This window comes from Mustela putorius, unplaced genomic scaffold, assembly GCF_011764305.1.
Source record: "Mustela putorius furo isolate JIRA1106 unplaced genomic scaffold, ASM1176430v1.1 tig00000129_pilon_pilon_pilon, whole genome shotgun sequence".
Classification (NCBI taxonomy): domain Eukaryota; kingdom Metazoa; phylum Chordata; class Mammalia; order Carnivora; family Mustelidae; genus Mustela; species Mustela putorius.
Genome location: NW_025421290.1, coordinates 16,564,978 through 16,585,007, shown reverse-complemented (window position 1 = coordinate 16,585,007; position 20,030 = coordinate 16,564,978). Strand labels below are relative to the sequence as shown.

At 37.7% G+C, this 20,030-nt stretch overlaps 1 protein-coding gene across 1 annotated transcript in view; it reads left to right on the top strand.

Annotated features, from left to right (window-relative positions):
- Positions 1-20,030, top strand: part of KCNH5 (potassium voltage-gated channel subfamily H member 5) — a 302,979-nt gene that overhangs the window by 41,876 nt on the left and 241,073 nt on the right. Inside the window, exons 3-5 of the mRNA XM_004738891.3 lie at positions 2,365-2,471; positions 7,394-7,522; positions 19,120-19,235. Of these exons, the coding sequence (XP_004738948.1) occupies positions 2,365-2,471; positions 7,394-7,522; positions 19,120-19,235 (352 nt within the window). The remainder of the gene's footprint in view (positions 1-2,364; positions 2,472-7,393; positions 7,523-19,119; positions 19,236-20,030) is intronic.

Sequence of the window (20,030 nt, the reverse complement as noted above, 5' to 3'; positions counted from 1 at the left end):
ACAGAGATCACAAGTATTCAGAGAGGCAGGCAGAGAGAGAGGAGGAAGCAGGCTCCCCAGCAAGCAGAGAGCCCGATGCGGGGCTTGATCCCAGGATCCTGGGATCATGACCTGAGCCGAAGGCAGAGGCTTTAACCTACTGAGCCACCCAGGGGCCCCGAAAGTTCTCTTTTTAAATAAAAGATATAAATACTGTAATTGACAATGCAGAGGTGGATTGGGCAGCCTTTGGTAAGCTTTATCTATTTCCTTTTCTTTCTTAGTTTCTAGAATTCTAGTTGCGTAGGTTGGAGTAGGTTGGAGTTATTGTACGATGGGCCATGACTCTGTAATTTCTGCTTGTGATATGGCATTGGTGTTGAATCCTCTAGTTGTTTTTTTGTTGTTGTTGTTTTGGGGGGGGGTTGCTATTCAACCATGCTTTTCCTATTGTAAATTTTCTAAATTGATACATTCAGGGGGCATTTCCCATGAGGATAATGAATCTCAACCTTCAGGGGCCCTCCCTTGAGTGGATGTCTTCCAAAGCTCTGTACCTAATTTTGTTTTATAATTTTATATTATTTTCTTTAAAGAGGGTCCCTAAGATTGTATAAGCTTTAGGCCCTATCTCATTTGGATTAGCCTCTGGCCAATATGCGAACTCATTGAAGAAAAGCAGTAACAAAGATAGACTTGAACCTTCAGAAACTTAGTCAAGGTATCTGGCAGATGCTGCATTTTCTTTTCTGGTGGACCGTTATGCTAACTAGTAGAACTATGTTTCTAAAACCAGATGCACAACTGATAATCATGGAAGCTTCATGAGTGGAGTTTTAGAAGCTTTGACTGAGTTCTGTTTTGTAGATAACAAGACTTTTGTGGAGGTTCTCTTAGAAAAACAGATAATTTCAAACACTGGGAAATTCTGGGGGCATGTAGAATCTCACTCTTTAACCTATATTTTGTATGTTCCCTCCCGCAATAGTGTATATCTTCTTCAATTTCTCACCATTATTTTTCTCCTGTTAGCCATACCTGCACCCGTCTTGAGAAAATACTCATAACTCATGAGAATATTGATGTATTATATGCGTAACATGGACTCTTCACATATCCTTGAGTGTGGGAAGATAAAAAAGACCATGCAAGTTGAAACCGTGCAATATAATCTTAAAACTCAGTGGAAAAATTTATGATTATTCTGTGACCTTTACCAGTGTCTGTCAAAACATTAAAAACTCTCTTACTGTTGGTTATAAATGCAGGGAAATGCAAATAATGGTAAAACTCATATTTAGCACACTGTGATTTAGAACTCAAGAAGCTTTGAGAATTAAAGCATTTAATCTCTTTGTAAAAAACTATCATGAGTCATTTGAATCATACTGCCTTCTCATAATATAGCATGACATGAAGAGAACCTTTTTTCCCCCTCTTAGTAAGTGCTCGTACTCCTCCATCAGTCTGCATCAACCACAACTATTTTATTCCTGTACTCTCACTATTGTGAACTGTCTCCTGTGGTTCTTTTAATGCGAAGTGTTTTTACTGGCTTCACTTCCTCTGGGAAGACTTGATCCTCTTTGTCACAATTGCTTTCCTGATTTATGTTGCTAAGTTCACACTCCCTAAGTTCCTCTGGCTTCACATCTAGAGTCTCTCAAGTGTCAACATTGCCACAGTCTTGTGTTTCATCTATACCTTCATTTATGTTCAATTTGAATGTCCCTTTCAGCATTATCATTTTTCATTTTTTTGCTGGACTTTAATCTTTGATGGCGAATGCCTGCTTTCAGTTATCCATTTTTGTAAAATGTCACCTGGGTTTATTGCTGAGAGCCAAGGAGGCAGCACAACTCCACGCTTTGGGTCTGTGCATGGACTGAATAACAGAGGCACCGTGACCAAGATGAAGGGGCCTTGAAAGAAGTGATATGATTGGTTACTGATGGTGATATCTGTTTACTAGTTTACTGTTTACTAGTGATTTGTAGGCTCAGGAGCCAACAGCAAAGTTTATACTTTAAGCAGTTACTTACAGTCAATATTCTATGATAACTGAAATTTGAACTGTGCTGTTGGGAAACTGGTGTTATTTAACTAAACCATAGTTACTGAAAATCATGCCTATAGGAAGTATGTAGGTTGATGATTCTGTGTGTGTGTGTGTGTGTATTTGAAATAACTTCTAAACCTAGATTCTAGCAAGAAGTTTAATAGTTTTGATTAAAACATTGTTTCAATAATTTAGTTTGTTTTGTGAGAGCAGCATTTAATTTTGTAAGTATATTTGAATACTCAATCAAAAGAGACAACTATGTAATTTTATCTAGCATTTGAAAAGCAACATAGAACTGAAGTGGATTGTTTGTTTTTTCCCAGTTTTATGTATGGAGAATTGACTGACAAGAAGACCATTGAGAAAGTCAGGCAAACTTTTGACAACTACGAGTCAAACTGCTTTGAAGTTCTTCTGTATAAGAAAAACAGTACGTATCTAAATTACCAATAGGAAGGGTCAGCTTGGTAAATGTTCTCTTTTGGTCAGTGGCTGTTGAGCTATAGAGCAGAGAGAATATCAAACTTTGTCCTTCTCTTGGCAAAGGCAAGGGGTGCTGATGAAATCAGATAGCAGAACTAATTAATGATTCTACCTATGAAAAGCAACCTTTTGAGGAATGGCAGGAAAATATGATGCATTTTAATATGTGTTGGGTGTGTGTGGTGGCGGCAAAATGTTCTATAGTTAATGATCATGGTAAAGATCCTATCGTTACATTACAGCAACTAAAAATGATAGAGGAATTTATTCATTTCTTGTGGTTAATGGAAAAGGCGATTGGTATCACTGAGTGTGTGTGATTCCCTTTCTGCATGTTCATGGCTGATGTGAGTTATTGACTTGAGGTCTTTATGAATATGGCCTTTTCCTAGACTGACTCTTTTGTGTGGAAGGCCAACAGAAGTTTCCCCTACTTTTAGAATAGGCCATTCACCTCTGGTAAATTTGTATTGGTTATAGTGAACTGTTCTCTAGGATGGAATTTGTGAATGATTAATTGTCCATTATATATCACATAAGATCTCATGATATAGAATGTCTTTTAGAATTTGGAGGAAAAAAACCAGCCAAACAAAAAACAACTAATGTACTCCACAACAAAGCTTCCTTTCTAATTTGTTTTCTTTGGTTACTCGGGTCACTGACTTTTGTTTCTTTTTCCCAAGTTGACCTTTTCTCTTTCTTTTTTTTTTTTTTAATGGACAGTCACTTCACAAGATGGGTCAATTTGTTTCATGTTAATGATAAATGACAGCAAAGCAAATTATCATTTTTTAAAAGATTTATTTATTTATTTGAGAGAGAGATCAAAAGAAAGGGAGAGAGCATGCATGGGAGGGGCAGAGGAGAGGAATATTAAGCAGACTCCCCGCCAGGCATGGAACCCAATGTGGGGCTCAGTCTCATGACCCCAAGATCATGACCTGAGCTGAATCAAGAGTCAGACACTCAACTGAATGTGCCACCCAGGTGTCCCAAAGCCAATTCCTATCCTCAGTGGAACTGGATGGCTCCTAAATTCTTCCCCAGTTTGGCAAGCATTTTAGCTTCAACAGGAAGCACTTGCTCCATGTTCAGAGCTGGCTGGATTTTTTTTTTTTTTTAACAGCATAATTCATCCTCTCCGTCTTAGTCAAACATTTATTCACTATAAAATATTTAGGCTTGAACTTAGATTTCTCTTTTTATTAATAGACCATCAAAGAGATAATCATAACCACAGGCATTGCTTTAAAATTAGTGCAGTTGGTAATGGGAATGGTGGTCTCTAGTGGTATTACTTATGATATATCTTATCATTTCATCTTTCATGTTACAATCAAGGCCAAGGAGGTATTTCTCTTTATTCACAGCCAAATGTCTTTTTGCCTTGTCACCTAGAACACAGTCCATTCTGAATGATCTTCTCTGGCCTCTATCAGAGAAAAGTCAAGCTTGAGGTGTCCTCTGGGTCTTTTTAACCAGGTGCATGGTGGATACATATTGATACATATGATACATTTGGATAAATTTGTATTAGAGTCATATGTCAAAACCCTATTTCCTTTTCATATAGGATTGTTCTCCTTTGAATGACCTCGATATGTGCTCCAAATTTAGCAAATAATTTAAGGATATTCCTTATTACTAAAGTCATTTCACTTTGACGCTAGGAAGAATAAGAATAAACAAATCTTTGCCTGGTTTTAAAGCATGGGAACCGAATTCATAGTTTCTGAGTTTCTTTAAAATACCTTTGTTGGGGGGGCACTGGGTGGCTCACTTGGTTAAGTGACTGCCTTCAGCTCAGGTCATGATCCTGGGGTCCTGGGATCGCATCCCACATGGGCTTCCTGCTCAACAAGGAGCCTGCTTCTCTCTTTCCCTCTGCCTGTCACTCCCTCTGCTTGTGTGTGCTCTATCTTGCTCTCTGTCAAATAAATAAATAAAATATTAAAAAAAATACCTTTGTGGAGATTGTTTTCTTTACAACCTTTAAATCATGTTAACAAGAAATTGAATTTTACATTTCCAGAAGTTTCCTTCCAAGGTGGTATTTTGCTTTTTTTTAAAATGTTTTGAAATTCTCTCATTTGCATTGAGTTTTTTTCATTATTATGAAGGATAGATACCATTTATGTATTTTAGTGGAGTTCTACTACACTTAAAAGAGCTTTAAGAAATCTTGTAAATTGTTACCTGAAGGTTCTTGAACATCAACTAAAAAAAGTATGTTCTTGTAACTTAAAAATGTTAGAAAAATTCACATGTCGATAGGTATGTTTTGGGAATTCCTGAATGCTAAGTCTTCCTAACACTTCATTAAGTAATTAGGTTAAACAGCATTTTGCAAATGGAGGGAATGAGATATCTGATTTAACATGTGTCATCACTGACATTTCAGTTTGTAGGCTCTAGTTTTAAGGTGCATTGCTCTCATTAGCAGGGAACTATTTCTGCTGTTGAGAAGGAAGCAGTAACTCTGGGCGGATGATTTATATGGGTCTTTCTGCCTACACAAAGACATCTGTGATAGCCAGGGCCACCCAGTTAATCAATGCCGAGGCACTGCCCTGAGTTTCCACCTACAACTGGCCTCTCTGCCTAACCCTGTAAGACCTTCTGCTCCCTTAAACCCCCAAACCAGAATATGGCTACTCAGCAAATACTCTGCCTACTTGGGGAATCTGACCCTGTAAGTCTACTTGAAAAAGATCTGCCTTGACATCTGAAAGCAGTTTTTAAAAAAAGCCCTGACTCTATGCTAAAATTTGAAAAGTTGCTCTTTTCATAGAAGGTGCAAAATGTAACATCCTCTCTTTTCAGATTTTTAACAGACCTTGGAAAATGACTTTTTTTTTAAAAAAAAGATTTTATTTATCTGAGAGAGAGAGAGATCACAAGTAGAGAGAGAGAGAGGAGGAAGCAGGCTCCCCACCTAGCAGAGAGCCCGATGCGGGACACGATCCCAGGACCCCGAGATCATGACCTGAGCTGAAGGCAGAGGCTTAATCTGAGCCATCCAGGCAGCCCGGAAAATGACTTTTTAATGCCCTTTTCTCTGTTTATGACCGGGCTGCCTCAAGCTCACTGTGTTGGAATAGCCATAGGCCATGTATCTGCTAGCATGTGTGCCTGGTAATTTGTAGACCTGCGTATATCACTCACAGTTCTTGGGTACACTGTGTAGAAGAACAAAGAACAGTCCTCTCTGGGAGATAGTGTGATGGTTTTATGAGATTGCTGGCTTATCTAGTGATCATTTTGGACAGGGCCATGTTTTCACAGGCCCCAGGGTTGCAAAGGATCTGGTTGTCAGAACTGAATATTTTAAAAACACCTCCTCTTTCTAATTCTCTGACTTCTTGAACCTGGTAGTTAAGCCCTCTCTTCTTGTCTAGGTTCCCCACTATGGTGACATTACTTTGTGATTTTTTTTTTTTGCCAAAGGTATTAAGGTTTTTCTTTCTTTTTTTTTTTTTTTAATGAAGGTTTTTCTAATTTGGTTTTTCTTGCACTGTTAACAGGCTATCAACTCTCATGTAGAAACTATTAATAGTTGCATATTTCATCCCCCAAATCCCAAACCTAACAAAAGCCTTTATCTTTAAGATAGAAAATTTGGAGAGGCTTTATTGCACTACGGCTTGGAAACAATATAATGGAAAATGTGTCTTCTTGATTCTGATGGAACATTCCTTTGGTGTTTTATCGTTTAATGGATAATTACTCCTTTGAAGGCATTTCTTGTGTCTTTAAATATTTATTGTTTGAAATAATGCCAAATCCTGGTTTGTCCAAATCCAAAGCCTTAAGTGCTCTGAAACTCTGTTTTCTGAAGTCTGCAGGAGCCATTGTTTAAAGAACATAGTGACAGTGCAGAGGATCATAGGGGAAGGGAAGGAAAACTGAATGGGAGGTCATCAGAGAGGGAGAAAGACCACGAGAGACTCTTGACTATGGGAAGCAAACTGGGGGTTGCTGGCGGGGAGGTGGGCAGGGAGATGGGGTAACTGGGTGATGGGCATTAAGGAGGGCACATGATGTGATGAGCACTGGGTGTTCTATGCAACTGATATATTATTAAAAAATGAAGACTATTTGAAGAAAGGAAAAAAAACATGGCAACAGAGTCAAGCCTTGTTCTTTGAGTGAAGGAGATAGGAAGCAGTGGCTCATGAAGACACCTTAGATCTCAAGGGCTAGGGGCACATCTTTTTTTTTTCCCCTTTAAGGTTGCCTTAAAAGCTTCAGGTAGAGCTCTGTGTACAGCAGACACCAAGTGTTGCTGACATCTTCTCTCTCTGATGTGGGGGTGCTGTCAAAGGCATCGAACCATCTTAGAACTCTGATGAGAGAGCCTTGAGGTAGGGATAGCATTTCAAAGGCTCCTCCAAGAGGAATGCTTATCAGAGCATCAGGGGTTGCTGTTGAAGTAATCGGAAACATGCCTCAAAGTGACAGGAAGAGAGCAGCATGTAGGAGTGGTCACACATGATGAAACTATGAAAACGAAGTTGGAGAGAGCAGCGGAGGTGTAGGGACACAGACCTAAAGGTCATGCTGGTGTTTACTTAAGTTGTGACCCTGCCCTTGTGCTCCTGCATGGTGAAAATGTCACTCTCAGCTTTACTTTCACATTTTGAAATTTTGGGTTGAAATATGTTTATTAATATTTGAGCAACTAGTAATTGATACAAAGTTAAAGGTTTTATGTTTTTTTTTTTTTAATTATGGAAACAGTTAAAATACAGTTGTTTTGGTGTTTGTTCCTGGCATAGCAGTTGGCAGCTAAAGAAAGAGGAGAGGCAGGAGACCAAATCATTGCTGTGGCATGTCACCCTCTGTTGTTCTTTCTGTCTCTTACAGGAACCCCTGTTTGGTTTTATATGCAAATTGCACCAATAAGAAATGAACATGAAAAGGTGGTCTTGTTCTTATGTACTTTTAAGGATATTACATTGTTCAAACAGCCAATAGAGGATGATTCAACAAAAGGTAATTTGCTTTTTCTTTAACTTAACTTTCCTTTCCTTTTCTTCTTTCTTTCTTTCTGGAGAGAGTGGGGGAGGGGCAGAGAGAGAGAGAGAGAGAGAAAGAGAGAGAGAATCCCAAGTAGTCTCCACGCCCAGAGTGGAGCTGATGTAGGGCTTGATCTCATGACGCTGACATCATGACTGGAGCTAAAATCAAGAGTTGGTTTCTTTAATTGAGCCACCCAGGAGTCCCAACAAAAGGTAATTTTCAGACGAATGGCCACACTTAAGAATTAGGCTATTAAATATATAATTATTTAAAAATACATATTATTAAGAAAATACATTATTATTTAAAAAAAAAGTATAGGTTGAACTGGAAAACAAAATTTTACTGTGTGCTATTTCTTTTGCTTTACATTCATGCCAGTAATTATCCAGAATTGGTTTTATTCAGTCGTATCACTTGAATGGAAATAGCATGTCTATCCAAAGTAGAAGTAATAGGTAACTTAAATTATAATAAGAGACATAAGGTAAGGTATAGGGAAGAGCATTATTAATTCAGAATCAATAAATGGGAATTTCAACAACTTCTACCAGGATGAGCTTTGGAAACACAAAATATAACAACCTGTGAGAGGGTTTGGGTGAAGTCCTTTTAACAACACAATTGATCAGTTGATTGAATTTTGTTGAGTTGATTAGAGATTGATTAGTTGACTTTTTTCAGATTACTTTTCACCCTTTACTTATTCAGCTATCGTATTTTCTCTTGGGTACATGCTGTTATAGTATATGAAGAATAATTTCTTATCAGAGAGTGGCTGGCAAAATGCCAGCATCCGGAATGCAGTCTTACTGATTTAATATTCAGGAGGAGAGTTAGAGGAAGCAGTAGTCAGTGGCATATGCTTTTATCGCCTTTTCTATGTAACTAACTCTCATTTTATTCTCTCCAGTTATGTTTAAATTAAAAACTGGTATCTGATAAATGAAGAATTTCAATTACTTTTAGAAGTTTTTATGACATGTTGTTTTTAATAATCTCAGGAGACTAAAAATGAAATCTTCCTCTTTGCATTTGGCATTGCCTTTTCTTACCTCTTTAAAAAAAACTGGCACAAAAGTTTAATCTTTTCTAACTGAAATCGTAATTGTAGACAAATTTTATAGGCTTATTCCTTACATATGAATTCACGTGTATTATACTTGGTCAGTTTTTGGTCAGTTTTTGATTAGTTGTAAGAGGGAAACTTTATTACATATAAACCGTTTAAAGTATAATATGGAACGATTTGTTTGTGAATGTTTCTGAAAATGTGTACATTAAGTCATCTCCTAGAAGATTGAATATTCACTTTTGGGCTCATTCTACCTGTTCTTCTACCTTTACTCATAGACCCAGTGTCTAGAAGGTTTAGGATGAATTGAAATACTGTTTTAAAAAATAGAATAGTATTTAACCTAATAGTTAACCTAATAGTATTTAGTATTTAGTATTTAACCTAATAGTTAACCTAATAGTATTTGTTTGTTTTAAAATACAAGGTGCTCCATACAGTAGCAGCAGAATTTGTGTTCTCAAGCTTATATGGAACATTCACTAGATAGATCATATTCTGGCCATAAAATGCACTTGACCAATTTAAAAGAATAGAAATCTTAAAAGGCATTGTAGGTAGACCACAATGGAATTAAACTAGAAATCAGTAACAGAAAGAGAACTTAAGAAATCTCCAAATATTTAGAAATTAACCAATTTCTAAATAACCCAGGGTTCAAGGAAAAAGCCTTAAGATAAATTGGGAAACTAATTTGACTAACCAAAAATGAAAATACAAGTAATCAAATGCATGGGATATACCAAAAGTAGTGGTTAGATCAAAATGTATGTAACATTAAATGCATATAGGAGAAAAGAAGAAAGATACGAATTTAAAAACCTAAGCTTCCACCTTAGGGAGACAAAGAAGAGCAATTTAAATGAAAGCAAGCTGAAGACAAGAAATAAGAAACCTTAGAGCAGAAATCAATGAACTAGAAAATAGGAAAACATTAGAGAAAATCATTACAGCTCAAAGCTGGTTCTTTGAAAAGATCATCAAAGTTAATAAACCTCTAGCCAGGCTAACCAAGAACAAAGGGAGAAGGCATGGATTAACAATATCAGAAGTTAGAGAAGGACCATCACAACTCATCCCAAGGACATTAAAGCATTGTAGAGGAATATTTTGATCAACTCTGTAGCCACTGAATTGATAATTTAGGGGAAACGGACCATTTCTTTGAAAAAAAAACTTCCAGAACTCACACTAGGAGAAATAGATAACCTAAATTATCCTATAGCTATTAAAAATAATAATTAATAAACTTCCAAAATAAAGAAACATCAGTGGATGTTTTTGTTTTTTCATTTTTGGCAAATCTACAGTCTTTTCCAAAAAATAGAAGCAGAGAGAATTCTCCTCACTTGTTCTATGAGACCTCATACCAAAATATTCTATGAGACCTCATACCAAAACCAGAAAAAGACATTGCTAGAAAAAAACATTATAGATTAGTATTTCTCATAAGTATTCATTTAAAGATACTCAACAAAAATTGAACCCACATGACAACCAAGTGGGATCTATTCCACACATACAAAGGTAGGTTAACATGAAAAAATTTAAACACTGTAGTCTACCATTTCAACAGGCTAAAAAAAAGAAAGAGCATATCATCATATCATTTGACATAGAGCAAGCATTTGACAAAATCCAACACCCATTCATCGTAAAAACTCTTAGCATTGGAGAAGTGTCTGTTCATATCTTCTGCCCATTTTTTTGTATGATTGTCTGTTTTGTGTGTGTTGAGTTTCAGGAGTTCTTTATAGATCCTGGGTATCAACCTTTTGTCTGTACTGTCATTTGCGAATATCTTCTCCCATTCCGTGGGTTGCCTCTTTGTTTTTTTGACTGTTTCCTTTGATGTGCAGAAGCTTTTGATTTTGATGAAGTCCCAAAAGTTCATCTTCGCTTTCGTTTCATTTGCCTTTGGAGACATATCTTGAAAGAAGTTGCTGTGGCTGATATCGAAGAGGTTACTGCCTATTCTCCTTTAGGATTCTGATGGATTCCTATCTCATGTTGAGATCTTTTATCCATTTTGAGTTTATCTTTGTATGATGTAAGAGAATGGTCGAGTTTCATTCTTCTGCATGTGAACAAACTCTTCTCCAATGAAGACATAGAAATGGCTATCAGACACATGAAAAAATGTTCATCATCACTAGCCATCAGGGAGATTCAAATTAAAACCACATTGAGATACCACCTTACACCAGTTAGAATGGCCAAAGTTAGCAAGACAGGAAACAACGTGTGTTGGAGAGGATGTGGAAAAAGGGGAACCCTCTTACACTGTTGGTGGGAGTGCAAGTTGGTGCAGCCACTTTGGATAACAGTGTGGAGATTCCTCAAGAAATTAAAAATAGAGCTTCCCTATGACCCTGCCATTGCAATACTGGGTATTTATCCCAAAGATACAGATGTAGTGAAAAGAAGGGCCATCTGTACCCCAATGTTTATAGCAGCAATGGCCAAGGTCGCCAAACTGTGGAAAGAACCAAGATGCCCTTCAACGGATGAATGGATAAGGAAGATGTGTGGTCCATATACACTATGGAGTATTATGCCTCTATCAGAAAGGATGAATACCCAACTTTTGTAGCAACATGGACAAAAGAGATTATGGAAGAGATTATGCTGAGTGAAATAAGTCAAGCAGAGAAAGTCAATTATCATATGGTTTCACTTATTTGTGGAGCATAACAAATAGCATGGAGGACATGGGGAGATGGAGAGGAGAAGGGAGTTGAGGGAAATTGGAAGGGGAGGTGAACCATGAGAGACTATGGACTCTGAAAAACAATCTGAGGGTTTTGAAGGGGTGGGGGGTGGGAGGTTGGGGGATCCAGGTGGTAGGTATTGAAGAGGGCACGGACTGCATGGAGCACTGGGTGTGGTGCAAAAATAATGAATACTGTTATGCTGAAACAAACAAACAAAACTCTTAGCAAAGTATGAATGGCAGTCTCAAGTTGAAAAGGAACATCTATGATAAACGATAAACCTACAGTTAACAGCTGACTATCTTAAAGTAATATGTTTTTCAATAAAACATAAATAATTGTTACATGATTTGTGACCTAACATATTTTCTTCAGATGAATTTCTCTTGCTTTCACACTGAATGACAATAATACTGAGTAAAAAGCTTTCATGTCACATCTTTTCCCTTAAATAATATTTGTATTTATGTTTACATTTGAATATTATTTTCTCCCTTTAAGTGTTTTCTTGACACTGCTGAAGTTAGGGGGAGTACTGTACATTCTCAGTTTTGATATGCTGAACATTGATGGTGTCAGTGTGTGTAGTCTATTTATGGAAACTGAAAGTTGGCAGCATTTTATGTGAGATTGGGGAAAAGGTGCTAATATTGAATTGACTTTTATTTCTCAAGTTAATGCCCTTCCATTTATCTGCCTACACCTCCATCTTTGTATCCTTACATCAGAATCTCAGGGTTCTTCATCAGGAAGATCTCTTAAATGCGTATCTTGTTCTTAGAAAAAAAAAAAAAGCATTTGAATAAACTCCAAACAACTCAGACCATTTCATTTTGAATGATATGCTTGATAGGCATGTAGATTAGAATTTGCAGGGAAAATCAGACCCCATTTTGAAAAGCATTAGAGAAGACTATATCTTTTCAGTGCCAGAATTGGTAGAGGAAGAGTTTATTTTAAGATTTTATTTATTTATTTGAGAGAGAAATAATGAGAGAGAGAGAAAGAGGGAATGGGAGGGAGAAGGTCAGAGGGAGAAGCAGACTCCCTGCTGAGCAGGGAGCCTGATGTGGGACTTGATCCCAGGACTCCAGGATCATGACCTGAGCTGAAGGCAGTCACTTAACCAATTGAGCCACCCAGGCACCTGAGGAAGAGCTTATTTTAATAGGCTTTTATTTTGAGACTTTTCCACATCTTTCAACTATATAACAGATTACTGAAAAAGTATTGTATAATATAACTATGAATGCTGTATATGAGCTTCTTTCTATTATTCATATGAGCTATAAAATTAATATGAAAAATTCAATAGAAATAAAATATGACATTAAATCCTATTTCTGTCCTACTGTCTCTGTGAAGGTAGAAGTATAGGAAAGTATGTTTGGAAATCTTGGCAGAAAAAATGTGTCTCTCAAATTCTTAGGTTGAGTTAAGGAGACCATGGAACTTTTGAGAAAGAGCAGACGAGATTTCATGATAACACTATAGTGTCGAAATGATTTAGGTCTGGAGCGTTGAATTGGGAGACGATAGATTTGTTTTTAATTTAACTCTGGGTACCAGAGTTACTTAACATGAGCCTACTTATGACTTGTAGGAAAATGCTGTTCCCTTTGTTTATCTATTTTACTGATTTTTTTTCCCTCAACCAAAAATTCTTATTAGACATACAGAATGGTGCAGGCACCTTGTAGGTCCTGGAGATACATAGTTCCTTCTCATTCTAATGGAGAAGAGGGAGACAGATAAAAACAATCAAAAGAAAACTTCCAATATATGTTTACTTATCTTCTCATTAATATAAAAAACATGGTTATCAGGCACCTGGGTGGCTCAGTCAGTTAAGCATCTGCCTTCAGCTCGTGTCATGATCCCAGGGTCCTGGGATCGAGTCCCACATCCTGCCTCTGCCCCTCTCTCTGTCTCTGTCTCTCTTGAAGAAATAAATAAAATCTTTAAAACAAAAAAAAAAATAAACATGGTTATCACCTGAGAGGAAGGATGGTGAAGAAGTGTTGAAGGCGTGGTGAGAGAGAAGTAGGTATGAAATGGGAACCTAAGAGGGTGGAGGTGTGAGTGGGCAAAGCAAAGTGGAGCTTTGCTGAGCACTAAGGTCTGCTTGGGCTAGTGATCATGAGTTCCACTAGCACCTGTGAGCATGATTATGTGTTTTGCTCCAACCATGTTTAGTCAAAAGTGTATAGATGAAGAGGTAATGAAGAGTTGGATTTCACCAGAGTTGGGTTTGATAAGGTGAATGAATTGAAAAGAATCAGGGCAAAGGATCAGGGAGCTGAGGCTGTTGCAAGGGACAATATACTAGGTGTTTGCAAGATTTTGAAGAAATAATTAGGTAATTGAGTTCTATCTAGGACATAGGAAATAATATTGTAAGATACAGAATAGACAAGTGAATCCACACATTAGCAGGCTAGAATGGGACTTTTACTCCCAGAGCAAGGGTATTTTTACCATCTTTTTCCTCCCTCTCCCCCTTCCTCTTCCCTTCCCCTTCCTCTTCCTCCTCCTTCTTCTTCAGAGTTAGAAGACAATTTAATAAATTTGATGAAGGGCATCTGCAAATATATCTACAGAAATATCATGCTTAATGGTTGAAACATTGAAAGGTTTCCCCTTGAGATTATTAACAAAGAAGCAGTGCCCCCACAGCCACTATTTAGCACTTTACATTTGACCTTCTTAATGTGAAAAGGGGCCGGTTATTAGAGGAAGGGCCCAAGTCCTTCGAGGATTTGCCGTGGTTGGAATTGTTCAATTTCCTACTTGATTTGGTATTTTAACCAAGAAACTCAGATACATGGTTCAAAGACTTGAGTAAACTGGCTAATTCGGAATTTTATTTCTAAATTGTACCTGGGTTAGTAGCTATAACAGGATGGCAGCCAACCAATCTGAGTGCACCTCTTCCTCATAATGAATCTTATGGTACCAAAACTTCATTCTACATTGATTTTTGTTTCCCCTTAACAAGAATGGCACTGAGTGATATCCATGATACCTCTGATTTCTACCATGATGGATGGTAGTAAAAACCATGGAAAGGGAAGGAATCCAGTTTTGATGGAGTAGTTACTGTATGTCAGGAACTTTACATTCTTTATCGCTCTTCCCTATAATTCTGAAAATTAGTATCATTATATCCATTTTAAGGTTGAAGATCCTGACATACAAAGTGTGACTGATTGCCAGTCCCATGTTCTCTCTACTGCACCATACTGTCTCATCCTTTCCAGTGGAAACTTATTATTGTGGTTTGGTCGCCCCAACACCCTGCTCTCCTTTTTTCATACAGCAATTAAGCACAAGTCACGAACACTGATTCTGACAGAATTGAATTGCTTTGAACCAAGAAATTTACTGATAATAATTTAAGGGGGCAAAGAATTTTTGCTATCTTTTGTTCCTGGTACTGAAGTCTTGGAACTATTGCTTAGATAATTAGTCGATGGTACCTGATTCATCATTTGTGATAATACAAAGGGGAAAAACGACAGCCAAGAAATCCATTCTGTTGATTATCCATATGTGTTCTAAAAGAGAGGGCCAAAATCTCTGCCCATTTATCCTGTACGGATATTTTCAAACAGATTCCAAAACTGCCAAGACACTCACAGTGTGAAATATCCTGTGCCAAATAGTTATGTCATCTTCATGCCAATAATTGAGACAAAAAATTCTTATAGAATGAAGCTAACAGCAAAAATAGCAACCTTCCCCTGTGGGAAGCCAATGGTTTTCTTTAGAGAGGAAACAACAGATGAAAAATGAGTAATTATGCCATGTAGTCTCTTTGTCCAAGAGTATAATTGTTTACCTAAGCTTTTCTCGTATAGATTAGAATCTTGTGTTGCAGTCTAATAGATTGATTTAACTGCCTCTGTGACTTCCTCTTATTTTTAAGATTAGGCAGTGCATGACAGAGAGGTTAATTGCAACCCAATAGAGCTAAACTAATGTTTTATTAAGAAGGAGTTGGCATCTGAGCTTTTAGGAGAACGAATGTTCTCATAATTCCACGAACAAGTCATAGAGTGAGTATTAGGCTCTTCATATTCAGATGTCTGTTCACATTACCCTGTATCGACCACATCCAAGTAACATCAGCGAACTGTGCTGAATAATCAGTTACACCAGTGAGGTCTCTGTAAAGGTGAGATCAGTAAATGTATCGCTGGGAAAAGTTAGAACTGCTGATGTGTCTTTTCTTTTCTGACCTAGACAGCATGGCTGCTGAACTTCTTCAAAGTCTGACCGTGTAGTGGGGGTTGATGACGGACCAACTGAACTAATTTAGTTAATAATGTAGGCCATTCCAGATGTGTCCAAGGACACAAGGGGATAGGCATAAGGAGATTTACTGGTGGTGATGTTAGGGATAGCGAAAAATCTAGAAACTACTTAAATGTCCCTGAATAGAACATATGCATGATCAGAAAAGAGCAAATGTCTAATACTTTGAGATGACAAAGGTGCAGGCAAGAATCAGTGCCATAGAGGTGGGTCTAGAGATGGAGGGACAGAAGGGAAATGGAGGGCTATCAATTATGTTTCTTATAGGTTCTGTTTATTCAGTAGCATTTGACAAGGTACTCCGCTTAGAGTGAGGAGAAATGGGTGCTCTAGGGGTCTTGAAAAAAGATGCTAACTGCTTAGAACTGAGGACTATAAGAAAGCCTGAACCCTAACCACGATCCTAGGAAATGAGAGAACGCATGCCGTCTGGTGATTTGTATTCTTCCATGTGTCAATGAATTTATTCCTTCAATATCTTTTAATTTTTTTCAGAATATTTTCTGGACAAACCTTATTGTACTCTGGGAATAAAAATGGGCTTCTTACTAAATCTGACACTCAGATGTACTAAGATGTGTAACATCACTTGTCTTAGAAAAAGAAAGCTTCAATAAATATAACATTGCCTTGTAAGTTTCTAGAAATATTTAGTGCAATTCTAATACCCAGTCAAAGTAAGAAAGAAAAATGATCACAGGAAATATTTCAGTTGCCAACATTGTTACTGTTATTTGAAGGGACCCTTACCACTTTTACCCAACAAAGGGAAACCATACCAAACCCAATGATGATAAAACAAAATGGGGCTTATTTTAGATCTGATTTTTAAAGTTACAAATAAGCCTTAATCAGTTAATTAATGGCCTGTTTTAGGCCGGGACCTGATCAAGTGCTGAATACGGAGAGAACAATAGTGAGAACGGATGACATGTTAACAACTGCATAAGTGTTGCTTGTGCCATGTGAGATATGTAGCTTATGGTGTGCAAGAACAGAGGAGGGTACTTCTCTTATGAGTGGATCAGAGAAGCTTCCGGAAGGAGATAGTGCTTTAACTGAGTCTGGAGGTACCAGTAAAGTGTTGGCTAGACAGGTGGGGCCAGGGGAAGCATTTCAGGCAGGCAGAGTGATATAGTGCATGAAGCCGGGAAGTACTGAATATCATGGGATGTACAGAGAATTCCTAGCAGATTTAGTTATAGTTTTGAATTTATTCTTTTTAAAATTTGCTACTGATTTTCACAAGGTTGAAATACAGAGTATTTATGAAGACGTAGAAGGAGATGAATGCAGAGCAGACCTCTGGGATCAGAAACTAAATCACCTGTATACCAAGGATATGCAACATTATCCTCAATGCCTCCAGGGATTTCTTAGAGAGTTTGAAATAGGGGAAGGGCATGGACCACGTGTGTGCTTTAGAAAGCACTTTGGCAGCAATGTAGAGAGTTGCTTGGTCAGAGAGCAGATAGAGAGTATAGTCTTTTAAGATGCTGCCTCCTAACTTAGATGGAAGATGATATGCTCCTTGACATATAGGGATGGAGAGAGGAAATTCAGCTTGAGTATTTATTAAAAAGTTATAGCCTATAAGGTTTAGAGATGACTGGATATGTGGATGTGCAGATAATAGTGAAGGAGGAGGATGAATTTCAAGTTTCTGATTTGGGCAACAGAAATATTGTGGGCCCATTCACCAAGTCCAGGAATACACGAAAAATGCAGAGTTGGAAATGGAGGGCGATGATGAGATCAATTTTGGGCATGTTGAGTGTGAGATGCCTGTAGAGTATCTTAGTAAGAGGTGGCTAATGGCTGGCTAGATACTAGATAGGTCTTGTGCTCAGAAGAAAAGTCTAGATTGGTGATATAGATTGCATATTTGTCTTTGACAATGATGTTAAGTTTGTTTTGTTTTGTTTTTTGTGTTTTTGTTTTTTTAAGCACATTACACAGGGTTAGTCTTAGGGTTACATTCCCAAAGGCTAACATTTTTTTTTTTCTTCTAGTCACTAGTATAAAGTCCACTAATAAAGAATTAAGGGGCTTCTATCAACTGATGCTAGTTTACTTATTTTCTAATCCATTTGTTGCATACCATAGACAGAGCTGAATTGGTGAGGAAACACAAATCTTACCTGAAGTCAGAATTAGCCTGAAGAATGTTATTAAAGTATGATATCATCTACCTAGTAGAGTTTGAAAGACATCTGACAGGTGTCTTCCCAGGATTTCTTCCTTCATCTTTTGTCACATTGTCTGAAATTTTATTATTTCCTTTACAGTCATTCCTTGGGACCATCAGGAGTTTTCCTTGTTAAGGAACTGTTTGACAGATAACCTAGTTAGGAACAATAGCATAAAAATTATCAAAAGGTCTTAATGGAATCTTGAATAAATTAGAGTCTTTAGGATATCTAGAGAAAGGATAATTGAGATAGGACTGGAGTGTGGTTAGTTTTGCTACACTTATTCACATCTCCTTGACAGTTCCTTGAAATTAATTATTTTAATAGTGGAAATTTGAGGCCTCCGAAGAAATTTCTCCCTTATTAAATTCACATCCCTTTCTCCCAGAAGTTAAAATTACTACTCTTTCAGAAAACAATATTAGAGATTCTCAATATTTAAGGAATGATCTTTAGATTATCACTGTAGTTGTTAAGAGAGAAATAACATTTGTCTATGTAACAAGAAAGATGGAAGTGTGGTATGAACCATAATAGGTGAGATTTGTCAAAATTGGGCTTCATTTTCTTATGCATATCTATCTCCACACAATGCACAATAGAACTGTTTTCATTAGGTTGTTCTACTAAATGTCCCCCACCCCCTACTTTCAGGGGCTTAACACAACAGAGGCATGTTTCTTGCTCCCATTACAGTCCAAGGCAGGTGATCCTTGGCATATGACAATCTCCCATGCACTGATTCAGTGCTTTACCTTTCCTTGGGGCCTTGTTGTCACTTGCATCCAGCTGGTAGAAAGAGGAAGAAAGTGTAGAGAAGTCTTACTTGCTTCTTATGTTGCAGCATGTGCATGAGTAGGAGTGACCCACATCACTTCTGCTCTTATTCCATTGATGAGAACTAGGGACATGGACATAGCTAGATGCAAGGAATGCTGGGAAGGGTCTTCCTGGCTGGGCAGCTGCATTCTGGTAACAAGTCTATATAATGCAAGGGGGAGCACAGAGTTTTGTGGGCAGCTGTACCTTGGTTACTGAGATGACGTAATAGGTATGAGCAAAACACAAAGGTCATATATAGAAATTGCTCATTACTTTATAGCTGTACCTGAAATGTGATGATGTCTATGCAGAAATAAAATGCTTTAGATTGATACTTCTGTTAGTGCTGGATGTTATGTGATTTCTGAGATCCTCTGAATATTAGCAAGAATGTTGGCTTCCATATTCATTATATGTGAAAAACTGAGACTTTCTCTCCTTTCTTTTAAGGTTGGACAAAATTTGCCCGATTGACGCGGGCTTTGACAAATAGCCGAAGTGTTTTGCAGCAGCTCACGCCAATGAATAAAACAGAGGTGGTCCACAAACATTCAAGATTAGCTGAAGTAAGTGGGAGACTAGCTTTCCTTCCCAAGATCGTGGGTGTGGTACATTTTTTCCCCCCAAATGATTCAGTATAGATGCTCTGGTGATTATTTTACAAGTCCTTATCTTCTCATTATCTTTCCCCTGTGGAATTACAGAAATTTGAAATGTATCTTTGTATTTTCTCTTATTTTTGAAATGGGAAACTAATTCATGACATCCCAAGTGGTATTTGTAGAGGGTGAGGTTTTCTTTGAGTAAATGAGTTAGGACGTTCACTCATCTCATCAGTTGATGTACGCAGCACACACTCTTTGAGAGTTTTTTCTGTGCCTGGTTCTCTATAAAGGATGTGAAGACAAATAAGCAGTGGGCTCTACCATCAAGGAATGAAAGGTCAAGCAGAAGAAACTGATAATAGGATGTGATAAACAGAATGTTAGGGTGCAGGGGGGAACACACACAAGAGCATTTACCTAGATTTGGGGCTCTAGGGAGGCTTACCTGAGTGAGAGGAAACCTGGGCTGAGTGAGTCTTGAAGGAAAAATACGAGACCTGGGTAAAGAAGGACTGCAGGTCATTCCTGCCAGGGAGACCGGCATGTGCAAAGGCTCAGAGATGAGAAAGTCTGATTGACTTTGAGTATGAGTTCAGTGTGGGTGAAATCAAGTGAAGGAAACTTTAAAGTGATATAGAGTGAAACAGTGGTTGATGTCCCATGTGCTAGGGAAAGGATATGAACACATTTGTGCTATAGAGAATACCTCTCCAAGGGAGATTGGTCCCTATGGTTTCCTTTGCAATGCCATGTTTT